Raw genomic sequence first — 13,320 nt, forward strand, 5'->3', positions numbered from 1 at the left:
TCAAATTATAGTAACTAACAGGGAGTCTTAACTATTTATAGTGTTACAATATTGAACCCTGTTAGTATATAATAGATTATAGACAGCAAGAAAAAATAATTGCTGAATTAGTTAGTCCTCCTTAAAGGCAAGTCTGCACTAAGTTGGATAGGCAAAAACACTATATAATCTGATGTGCTGGGTATTAGTGCATAAATTAGCCAACCCAAGCACGGCCTTGAGTATCTACGTGTTTGAGTCCTAAACTGAGTGAGAGTTGCACTATAATTATTGTTTCTAGTAATAGTTAAAGTGGTCAGTATATCGGCCCCATAGATATAAAGTATAAGCCTTGATTTCAGAGACAAAATATGGTGAGTGCCTCTTGTTGAACCACAGTATAGCTGTTTGCTGTGTGTGACCTGATATTCGGGGTGAGTATATTGGAATAAATTAGCATAAACCGATATTGTTTGCTACAAACTAACAAGCCTTGCCGCAATTTTAACACATCAAATAGTAGTGCTTAATCAGCTAGTTTAAATGCTGTGCAGTTAGCCTGCTTAATAACGTAAGTTTATGAATTTATGAAATAAATTAGCATAAGCCGATATTGTTTGCTACAAACTAACAAGCGTTTCCGCAATTTTAACACATCACATAGTAGTGCTATATCAGCTAGTTTGAATGCTGTGCAGTTAGTCTGCTTAATAACGTAGGTTTATGAGTTTTAGAAATCTGACCCCTATTATCGTCAGGAGAGTTACCACAGAAATGCTTAGAAATATCCCATTACAAACAGCCACCAAGTTAAATCGTCTACAATCAACGTAAATAAGGACTAAACTACCAAAAGGTCTCTTCTATAGCGGAGACCTGATTACTTTGAACTGTCTATAGATATTAAGGTTGTATCAAGAGTGCTATGACTGAGTCAGCAAATTAAAAATTAGGGGTTCAATAACCCCGTGTTCGTGCCCCTGACGCGCGTTTCACATTACGCTTCCTCAGAGGGGTACGCGCCGGCCGGACAGAGCGGGTTATGTTGGAGTCAAAAAACCCGCCTACGTGTTTTGATTGGTTCACCAGAATAACGCTATGTGACTTCTCATTGGTCAATCCTTGCAGTGTGACACATGGAAGTTCAAACAGCGCATTTGCTTGGAGAGCTGATAAGTTCTCATTTACGAGCTGAATTTATCAGAAAATTATTTAAAAGGGCAAGAGTTAATGTATCTATCAGATACATAGTCTCGCATCAAGAACGAGATATAAAATGTTAAGTGCGCTTTATTCTTTGCATCGATATGTATTACTTGTGAATGATGTCTCTGTTGGTGATCAATTATATTAGTAGAATGCTGCTGGTCGTTACCTAGATATAGTATCTAAATCATCTATATCTACTTGGTTTTACATTATACCATAGATAAATCTATGAAACTTTATTTATATCGATACTAGGATAGACAACCAATAAAAATTCTAACAAAGTAAGATATTGAATATCACTCATTAGTAGTCCAATATTTCAAACAATATATCACTGTTCTATGGTCAAACTGAGAATTCACAATTTGAGAGAGTTTTCAATACAGTGCCGTATTTTAAATACCATACATAATAGATGTACTCAGATTGAAGGTTCCTCGAATATACAGGATAAATAAATCCACAAAAAAATAAAATTAAAAGGGCTAGATAGTGTAAATGTAATACAGTGTAGTGAAGAAATGTGAGCAAAAGACACACATAAATAATGAAAGAATGTGATGCTCACAAAAAGTGAGAGAAGAGGGGGGTGTGCGTGGGCGTATGAATTCCACACAAAGTATATTGAATCATATGTTCCAATAATATGTAGAAGTGAAAAGTCTTTCTACGCTGTGTACGGTAGAAAAAATTAATAATTGTGTAGAAAGTTAATGGGTGAAGTAACTTATTAGCTGAAAAGTGATATTATATGTATAAACAATTTATACCAAAGTGTAGTAACATATATTAAACGCTCATAAGGGTTAGTGAAGAGCTAATGTGTACATAGACTGTGTTTTTATTAACTTAATGTTAAAGTAGTGTATAAAGGGAAGATCTTTTGGAAAAAGAACTTTTTATAAATAAACATTGTAATTGTTGAATTCATTTAATCCGTGTGGATGTACAGTATTGAGTAGATGTATCCAACGGCATTCTGCTTTTAATAGAGAGTTTTCTAAATTGCCCCCTCTAATGCCAAGGGAGACTTTCTGCAGAACAGAAAATTTTAAATGGCTGCTTGATCCTTGATGTTTAAGTAAAAAATGTTTTGCTACACTTGTAATCTTTTTGCCTTTTTGTAGGTCTTTTTCTGCGTTCTTAATATTGTTTTTATGTTCCAGAATCCTGACCCTTGCCTCTCTGGTCGTCATGCCTACATAAGCTTTCTCACATTCACAATAGATGATATAAATAACTCCCAGGGATCTGCATGTGAAGTGGTGTTTAAGTTTTTGGCTCTTCCCATATTTGTCCTGAATTTCTTTAATTTTTCTGACATGAGGACAGACAGAACATGTGCCACATGGGTACATGCCAGGGTCAGTGTCACTTTTTTTCGGAGTGTGTATATAATGACTCTGTACAAGTTGATCCTTTAGGTTTCTCGGTCTCTTATAGCCTATTTGTACTCTCGCTCCTAATGTATCTTTAAGCTCAGGATCACTGGTGAGGATATGCCAGTTCTCATTGAGTATCTTAATCACGCTCTGCATCTGCGGATTGTATGTAGTGATCAATCTAGGAATGGTGGTGGAATTGTCTTTGATTTTAGGACACAATAAGGTGTCTCTGGATGTTTTCAGAGCTTTGAATTTCGCATGTTTGATGGCCCTATTGCTGTAGCCTCTTTGTAATAGCCTGGTTGTAAGAAGTTTACTCTCATTTTCATATATAGAGACATCAGAGCAATTTCTCCTCAACCGTAAAAATTCCCCATATGGAATTGCTTTTAAAGTGCATCCTGGATGTGCACTTGTCCTGTGCAATAATGAATTTGTAGCAGTTTCTTTCCTAAAGACCTTAGTTGCAATGGTGCCATCAGTATTTTTTGTAATTGTTAGATCTAGGAAATCAATTTTACACAGATCGGCTTGGTATGTCAATTTGATGTTAAATTTGTTTTGATTGAGAACTGAAAAGAACTCATCAAGATGTTCACGTGTGCCTTCCCAAACAAATAGCACATCATCGATGTACCTTATCCATAAAGGTATATGGTCTGTGTATTTCTCCATGCCTTCAGAAAAAACAATTTTTTGTTCCCAGTGCCCTAGGAACAAGTTAGCGTATGTTGGGGCACAAGAAGTGCCCATGGCAGTTCCTTGTGTTTGTAGGTAGAAACTATCTTTAAATGTAAAGATATTATGAGCCAGGACATACTTCAAAAGGAGTAAAATAAACTCATTATGTTCTTTGTTATCCGATTCATTGGTGGAAAGAAAGTATTTAACTGCCTGTATACCATCATTATGTCTGATACTGGTATATAATGACTCTACATCTGCGGTAATGAGCCAGGTATCACTGTTCAGATGTAAGTTTTGCATAATTTTTAAGACCTCCATAGTATCGTGGACATATGAGGGCATAGCAGTCAGGTATTCCCTTAATCTCTGATCTATATATCTGCTAGCTGCCTCAGTTAGGTTATTATTGCCCGATACTATGGGTCTTCCTGGTGGTTTGGTAAGGTTTTTGTGAACCTTAGGCAGAAAGTATATAGTCGCTAGAGTAGGGTTCTTTTGTATCAGGAAATTTTTTTCGGTTTTAGTGATGGTTCCATTCTCCCATGTCCTAACTATGAGTTTATTATATTGTTCCATATAGTCAGATTGAGGATTGAATAGTAGTTTTTTATAACAATCTTTATTAGATAACTGTCTCATGGCTTCATCAACATAGTCATCTTTAGGCCACAACACTATGTTTCCGCCCTTGTCTGACGGCTTAATGACTACATCAGTCCATGTTTGAATATCATTCAATGCCCTTTTTTCAGGGAGAGTGAGGTTATTATTTACATCAAAAATAGGCAAAGTTTCAATTTTTTGACATACAATCTGCGAGAAAACACTGACTTGAGGTGAAATTGATGCAGGTGGTGTATATGTAGATTTCGGTTTTAACCCTTTCTTCCATTGGATAGCATGGGTTTCAGTATCAGATTCACTTAAGAGATCTTCCAGATCTTGCAGAGAGTCTAATTCCTCCTTAGATAGAGAGGGATCATTTTTATTTGAATACATCTTTTTTAGTAACAGCTTTCGTGAAAATAGGTGTATGTCTTTAATTAACTCAAACTTGTTTAGAGTATTGGTGGGACAGAAAGTTAATCCTTTAGAGAGAACACTCTCATGGTTAATATTCAGAGAGTGTTTGCTCAGATTAATTACTCTCATGAGTTGGTCCTGATTGTGGTGAATGGACACATCTCTTTCTTCCTCTCTGATTGTCTTTGGGGGCCTGTGTTTTTCCTTTTGTTTGCCCTTGTTGGTTTGTTGGCTGTTGTTGAGTTTAATGTTTGTTGTTGTCGGTGACTTAATGCTAAAAAAGACACTTCTCTATTGGTATTAGATGTACTCGGTAAAGGATTAACTTGTGTTGCTGGTACTGGGAACTCTCTTGTCATAGGCTCCGTTTCATCTCTATTGCTTTCATTATCAGAGATGTCAGTTTCTGTTTCTGTACCACTGTTGTTTTCTCTTATTTGAGTTCTATTGTACCTATTTCTGTTAGATGTCTGATATCTCCACCTATAAATTCTTTGTTGTTGAAAATCATCTATATCTCTCTGCAGTTTTTGTTTTTTGGTTTGAATTAGTTCATTCTCAAGTTTGTCTAATTCTTTTTGGTATGTCTGATACGTTTCAACAAAATCAAATTTTTCTTCAAATTTTTTAAGAAGTTCATTATGTTCTTTGATCTCTGCATCTAATTTATTAAGTTCCAAGGTGTCATGTTTTATTAATATTTGAATTAATTTAAGTGAACATTCTGTCAGTGTTCCTTCCCATTGTTTTACTAAACTTTCATTGTTTAAGGTAAAGGCTGGGAACATTTTGATCCTTAAGCCTCTCGGTATGATGCCTCGCTCTGCATACTTCTCAAAGAAGTGCCAATTCCATCATCTTTTGGTTTGTTTGTATAATGTTTGATGTAAGTTACATAGCGTGTTATTCAGTTCATCTTTGGTTATTGAAGTATCATCAATGTTTTTTTTATCAAATAATTGGTTAAATTCTTTAAGTCTTTTTTGTTGTCTGAGTGCTAAATCTTGTTGTAAATTCATTTTATATTAGTTAGTTCCCTCAAAGAAAAACTAGGATAACCTAGTAAATGTAATCGTTTAACTGAGGATGGCGAGGGAAAGGAAGTGGGTTGTAATTCTTATATTCAAGGACTAAATCACTTTGTATAATACTTATAGTCCCAGAATCCCAGAACCTTATGCAATAATATACATAGAAATGTACAGATATGTGTGCAAAGAGATTTGCAACACACAAAAAGAAAGACTGCAGGTTACTGGATTGTGTAATAACTGTACCCACTGTAGGTAAAGGTCAGACACATAAAGAATAAGTGAATATAAGAATCAAAATCATCCAATCATACTCATTTGTACTAAATAACTTTATTGGTGAAAAAATATTGAAAGTCCGACTGGACTCATACACATGCACACACACACATACAATTAAAACTAGCTGGAACTCAGATAATATTATTGGTATATCAAATAGCACTCACGCGTTCAAATTATAGTAACTAACAGGGAGTCTTAACTATTTATAGTGTTACAATATTGAACCCTGTTAGTATATAATAGATTATAGACAGCAAGAAAAAATAATTGCTGAATTAGTTAGTCCTCCTTAAAGGCAAGTCTGCACTAAGTTGGATAGGCAAAAACACTATATAATCTGATGTGCTGGGTATTAGTGCATAAATTAGCCAACCCAAGCACGGCCTTGAGTATCTACGTGTTTGAGTCCTAAACTGAGTGAGAGTTGCACTATAATTATTATTACCAAACCACCAGGAAGACCCATAGTATCGGGCAATAATAACCTAACTGAGGCAGCTAGCAGATATATAGATCAGAGATTAAGGGAATACCTGACTGCTATGCCCTCATATGTCCGCGATACTATGGAGGTCTTAAAAATTATGCAAAACTTACATCTGAACAGTGATACCTGGCTCATTACCGCAGATGTAGAGTCATTATATACCAGTATCAGACATAATGATGGTATACAGGCAGTTAAATACTTTCTTTCCACCAATGAATCGGATAACAAAGAACATAATGAGTTTATTTTACTCCTTTTGAAGTATGTCCTGGCTCATAATATCTTTACATTTAAAGATAGTTTCTACCTACAAACACAAGGAACTGCCATGGGCACTTCTTGTGCCCCAACATACGCTAACTTGTTCCTAGGGCACTGGGAACAAAAAATTGTTTTTTCTGAAGGCATGGAGAAATACACAGACCATATACCTTTATGGATAAGGTACATCGATGATGTGCTATTTGTTTGGGAAGGCACACGTGAACATCTTGATGAGTTCTTTTCAGTTCTCAATCAAAACAAATTTAACATCAAATTGACATACCAAGCCAATCTGTGTAAAATTGATTTCCTAGATCTAACAATTACAAAAAATACTGATGGCACCATTGCAACTAAGGTCTTTAGGAAAGAAACTGCTACAAATTCATTATTGCACAGGACAAGTGCACATCCAGGATGCACTTTAAAAGCAATTCCATATGGGGAATTTTTACGGTTGAGGAGAAATTGCTCTGATGTCTCTATATATGAAAATGAGAGTAAACTTCTTACAACCAGGCTATTACAAAGAGGCTACAGCAATAGGGCCATCAAACATGCGAAATTCAAAGCTCTGAAAACATCCAGAGACACCTTATTGTGTCCTAAAATCAAAGACAATTCCACCACCATTCCTAGATTGATCACTACATACAATCCGCAGATGCAGAGCGTGATTAAGATACTCAATGAGAACTGGCATATCCTCACCAGTGATCCTGAGCTTAAAGATACATTAGGAGCGAGAGTATAAATAGGCTATAAGAGACCGAGAAACCTAAAGGATCAACTTGTACAGAGTCATTATATACACACTCCGAAAAAAAGTGACACTGACCCTGGCATGTACCCATGTGGCACATGTTCTGTCTGTCCTCATGTCAGAAAAATTAAAGAAATTCAGGACAAATATGGGAAGAGCCAAAAACTTAAACACCACTTCACATGCAGATCCCTGGGAGTTATTTATATCATCTATTGTGAATGTGAGAAAGCTTATGTAGGCATGACGACCAGAGAGGCAAGGGTCAGGATTCTGGAACATAAAAACAATATTAAGAACGCAGAAAAAGACCTACAAAAAGGCAAAAAGATTACAAGTGTAGCAAAACATTTTTTACTTAAACATCAAGGATCAAGCAGCCATTTAAAATTTTCTGTTCTGCAGAAAGTCTCCCTTGGCATTAGAGGGGGCAATTTAGAAAACTCTCTATTAAAAGCAGAATGCCGTTGGATACATCTACTCAATACTGTACATCCACACGGATTAAATGAATTCAACAATTACAATGTTTATTTATAAAAAGTTCTTTTTCCAAAAGATCTTCCCTTTATACACTACTTTAACATTAAGTTAATAAAAACACAGTCTATGTACACATTAGCTCTTCACTAACCCTTATGAGCGTTTAATATATGTTACTACACTTTGGTATAAATTGTTTATACATATAATATCACTTTTCAGCTAATAAGTTACTTCACCCAATAACTTTCTACACAATTATTAATTTTTTCTACCGTACACAGCGTAGAAAGACTTTTCACTTCTACATATTATTGGAACATATGATTCAATATACTTTGTGTGGAATTCATACGCCCACGCACACCCCCCTCTTCTCTCACTTTTTGTGAGCATCACATTCTTTCATTATTTATGTGTGTCTTTTGCTCACATTTCTTCACTACACTGTATTACATTTACACTATCTAGCCCTTTTAATTTTATTTTTTTGTGGATTTATTTATCCTGTATATTCGAGGAACCTTCAATCTGAGTACATCTATTATGTATGGTATTTAAAATACGGCACTGTATTGAAAACTCTCTCAAATTGTGAATTCTCAGTTTGACCATAGAACAGTGATATATTGTTTGAAATATTGGACTACTAATGAGTGATATTCAATATCTTACTTTGTTAGAATTTTTATTGGTTGTCTATCCTAGTATCGATATAAATAAAGTTTCATAGATTTATCTATGGTATAATGTAAAACCAAGTAGATATAGATGATTTAGATACTATATCTAGGTAACGACCAGCAGCATTCTACTAATATAATTGATCACCAACAGAGACATCATTCACAAGTAATACATATCGATGCAAAGAATAAAGCGCACTTAACATTTTATATCTCGTTCTTGATGCGAGACTATGTATCTGATAGATACATTAACTCTTGCCCTTTTAAATAATTTTCTGATAAATTCAGCTCGTAAATGAGAACTTATCAGCTCTCCAAGCAAATGCGCTGTTTGAACTTCCATGTGTCACACTGCAAGGATTGACCAATGAGAAGTCACATAGCGTTATTCTGGTGAACCAATCAAAACACGTAGGCGGGTTTTTTGACTCCAACATAACCCGCTCTGTCCGGCCGGCGCGTACCCCTCTGAGGAAGCGTAATGTGAAACGCGCGTCAGGGGCACGAACACGGGGTTATTGAACCCCTAATTTTTAATTTGCTGACTCAGTCATAGCACTCTTGATACAACCTTAATATCTATAGACAGTTCAAAGTAATCAGGTCTCCGCTATAGAAGAGACCTTTTGGTAGTTTAGTCCTTATTTACGTTGATTGTAGACGATTTAACTTGGTGGCTGTTTGTAATGGGATATTTCTAAGCATTTCTGTGGTAACTCTCCTGACGATAATAGGGGTCAGATTTCTAAAACTCATAAACCTACGTTATTAAGCAGACTAACTGCACAGCATTCAAACTAGCTGATATAGCACTACTATGTGATGTGTTAAAATTGCGGAAACGCTTGTTAGTTTGTAGCAAACAATATCGGCTTATGCTAATTTATTTCATAAATTCATAAACTTACGTTATTAAGCAGGCTAACTGCACAGCATTTAAACTAGCTGATTAAGCACTACTATTTGATGTGTTAAAATTGCGGCAAGGCTTGTTAGTTTGTAGCAAACAATATCGGTTTATGCTAATTTATTCCAATATACTCACCCCGAATATCAGGTCACACACAGCAAACAGCTATACTGTGGTTCAACAAGAGGCACTCACCATATTTTGTCTCTGAAATCAAGGCTTATACTTTATATCTATGGGGCCGATATACTGACCACTTTAACTATTACTAGAAACAATAATTATAGTGCAACTCTCACTCAGTTTAGGACTCAAACACGTAGATACTCAAGGCCGTGCTTGGGTTGGCTAATTTATGCACTAATACCCAGCACATCAGATTATATAGTGTTTTTGCCTATCCAACTTAGTGCAGACTTGCCTTTAAGGAGGACTAACTAATTCAGCAATTATTTTTTCTTGCTGTCTATAATCTATTATATACTAACAGGGTTCAATATTGTAACACTATAAATAGTTAAGACTCCCTGTTAGTTACTATAATTTGAACGCGTGAGTGCTATTTGATATACCAATAATATTATCTGAGTTCCAGCTAGTTTTAATTGTATGTGTGTGTGTGCATGTGTATGAGTCCAGTCGGACTTTCAATATTTTTTCACCAATAAAGTTATTTAGTACAAATGAGTATGATTGGATGATTTTGATTCTTATATTCACTTATTCTTTATGTGTCTGACCTTTACCTACAGTGGGTACAGTTATTACACAATCCAGTAACCTGCAGTCTTTCTTTTTGTGTGTTGCAAATCTCTTTGCACACATATCTGTAGCTTATATTGAGTCTTAGAAGTGTTTCCCTCATATTGTTGTTTTCTCTGATGTACAAGTGCACCCCTACACTCAGCAAAGGAAAGAAATGCAATATGGCACATGAAGGCGGGATAGACAGGAAGTTTGTTGGTGCTATTTTACTCGGTTCCAGGTTCAATAACAGTCGCCATGGCAACCTAGTGCCCAGACTTTATGCATCTTTAAATAATAAAAATAAAAAAAACATGAGAAAGAAATCACCTGCAGTGCGTAGTTTTTGGATATTCTTTCAACCATGTAGGGAACAGTAGTTTGAAAGATTTCCTTGAACGTTAATGGATTCATCATTGTAAAAACACCAGCAAAGTGCTCCAGCACTTCCTTTTCTTCCTTCATTCTCACAGTCTGGCAGTTGGCTACTCGAATGTAGGTTTGCCCATTGCCAGCGATTTGTACCTGATCAGAAAAGTTTTCAATATTAATATCCAAAAATAATTTGGCTATGTATTTAATCCCTTTGTCCCCACATTTGAATGACTTGCACTGTTGCTAAAACCATGCACATTTAAAGGGACACTGAACCCAAAAATTTACTTTCGTGATTCAGATAGAGCATGCAATTTTAAGCAACTTTCTAATTTACTCCTATTATCAATGTTTCTTCATTCTCTTGCTATCTTTATATAAAAAAGAAGGCAGCTAAGCTTTTTTCTTGGTTCAGAACTCTGGACAGCAGTTTTTGATAGGTGGATGAATGTATCCACCAATCAGCAAGGACAACCTAGGTTGTTCACCAAAAATGGGCCGGCATCTTAACTTACATTCTTGCATTTCAAATAAAGATTCAAAGAGAATGAAGGAAATTTGATAATAGGAATAAATTAGAAAGTTGCTTAAAATGTCATGCTCTAGCTGAATCACAAAAGAAAAAAATTGGGTTCAGTGTCCCTTTAAGCAATAGCAAATTCTGTGTAGAGGTTTCACCTGCACAGCTGTGTCCTAATAAAGTTTCATGTACCACTTTGCAAGCATAAAATCGATAAAATATTACATTTCACCGGGAATCGCAAATGATCTACCTGATAAATATCCAGTGCTTGCATTGCATATTTCACCAATTTGATGTAAATCTGGGTCTCTTTAGGTTGCAGTTGCTTGTTGGGAACAAACTGAGTTTCTGTAAAAGGAACAGCAGAGATTAGCCACAGCTAAAAGAAGCTCATTTGTATAGTTGCAGCCAAACATACAAGTTGTTTACCTCCGGGTGCTTTACATGATGTGATGCCCCATGTGATTGTCTTCACGCCGCAGACCAACGTTTTGACCAAACTCCGACAGTCGGTAACCTGAAATGTCTGCTTGTCCTCTTTTTCCTTTTCTCCTTGCTTGTCAAACGCTAACAGGGGAACCTGTGTTAGGGGCGTGGTGGGGGCAGCGGGCTGGGCATTGACAGGTGTGGCAGCCTGGACACCAGGTAAAATAGCATCAGCTGCACATAACTCAGACTGGGGTTTGCACTTTTTGAAGATGGCGGACAGCTGATACCGAGCGATGGTGTGGAATTTTAAAACAAACACCTGAAGTAGGAAAGATTTGACAAAGTATATAAATGCAAAAAGTTCTGTTATGCATATTAAAAAGTATAAACATGTTAAAAATAAAAGGGACATGAAACACACAAGAATGCACTCCTAGGAGTTAAATGAACACATCTGTATGACAATGACAAGAGGCATATATGAGCATAGATTTTGTTATAATTGTACTGCTGCTCCCCAAGGCAGAACATGCTGTGATCTGAGATGTCATTGCAGAAAATGCAGCAGGCCTGCAGAAAGAACAGGACATATGCATAAACCAATTAATTTTGCAGTGCTGCGCCACATCAGACTTTTCTTTTTAAACAGTGCTGTGCTCTGGCTGCATTGTGTAAGTCAAATATGGAGCAGCGGTGCAAAGTGGCATTAATGACTGGTTCCCAGGGATTTTTCAACCCCGCCCCCTAGCCTTTCCCAGTCTGCAAAGCTGTGACATTCTTAAGAGCAATGCACCTTTTTATTACTACATTGTAATTACCTTATAATTATGTGATGTTATTCAAGGGACTTTATAAAAACTTAGCATTTTTGTTCTGTAGCTAATCTGCAATTAAATTTTCGGTTGCTGCAATATATTATAAAACTTAAAAACTTGCTTTATACTCCAAATAATCATCACTGTGCAATTAAGCTGGTATCTTAGTGTAATTGCCTAATTTAAAATTAAAATTTAATTTCAAAGTGACCTGCAGAAAAATTTTCACTAAAAAATTGAGGAAAATTTCTGCCTCTGGGCTGCTGCTAACATGGCCGATTGGTGGCTACACACATATGCCTCTCTCCACTGGCTCACTAGTTGTGCCGTGCTAATCTAGAGCTAACTCTATGTTTTAAACCCTTTGCAGTACTTTCTTACTGCACTTTTGTATCCTTTTAAACATAAAGCGAAATTAATTAAAAAAAATAAGTGCATGTTTGTGATGCAGGTGGATAGAGGCAACTGGCAATGATGCTTTTCTTTTCAGCAAAGGAACACCATTATTTCATAAAACAAAACACTATTGCATTTTAAAATATCGTTTTAGCTAGAAACGGAAACTCTTTAAATACAATATCCCTTTAAATTACAGACATTTAAATAAATAAAAAAAATTGTAGTGAATCGTATCTGTCCATTTAAAGCTTAAAAGGAACATACAAGTGTAAAAAGGTAAAGTTCTGTGCTGAGAACATTTTATTTTGCACATAAATTGTGTTTTAACCCTGGTGTTAAAGATATAGTTAAAGGCAGCTCAAGAACAGCAATGCACTACTGGGAGCTAGCTGAACATATCTGGTGAGCCAATGACAAAAGGCATACACGTGTGTACCAACCAAGCACCAGCTTGCACCCAGTAGCACATTGCTGCTCCTGAATCTACTTTGATACCAAGAGAAATATAGTGAATTTGTATGAGCCGAAAATTTAAATTTTTTTTTAGCAACCAACCAAAACTCCTTCAAAGGCATTGTACTGTAAAACTGTGCCCCGGCAATGTGTTTCCAATCGATCCCTTTTACCTGCTATATTTCATTTAGCCGATTATGCCTGGTATATGGGATGTTTGGCACTTTTCAAGACCCCTACCATTTGAAAGGGCAGGTGGTTTTCTTTTAAATGAGGACTCTTGATCATCTGTAGCAGGTAAGGGAAATAAGTTTCAGTGGTCAGCTATAGTGTTCCCTCCCCTTTTAGGACATAACCACGCATTTGTGGCGATACCACTGG

At 36.1% G+C, this 13,320-nt stretch overlaps 1 protein-coding gene across 2 annotated transcripts in view; it reads right to left on the minus strand.

The window, feature by feature from the left end:
• Positions 1-13,320, minus strand: part of TRRAP (transformation/transcription domain associated protein) — a 382,824-nt gene that overhangs the window by 336,804 nt on the left and 32,700 nt on the right. For both annotated transcript variants that reach the window (XM_053694540.1, XM_053694539.1), the window contains exons 15-17: positions 11,273-11,591; positions 11,094-11,191; positions 10,276-10,470 (exon numbers count right to left, since the gene is read on the minus strand). In XM_053694540.1, the coding sequence (XP_053550515.1) occupies positions 10,276-10,470; positions 11,094-11,191; positions 11,273-11,591 (612 nt within the window). The remainder of the gene's footprint in view (positions 1-10,275; positions 10,471-11,093; positions 11,192-11,272; positions 11,592-13,320) is intronic.

Source organism: Bombina bombina, chromosome 11 (assembly GCF_027579735.1).
Source record: "Bombina bombina isolate aBomBom1 chromosome 11, aBomBom1.pri, whole genome shotgun sequence".
Taxonomy (NCBI): Eukaryota; Metazoa; Chordata; class Amphibia; order Anura; family Bombinatoridae; genus Bombina; species Bombina bombina.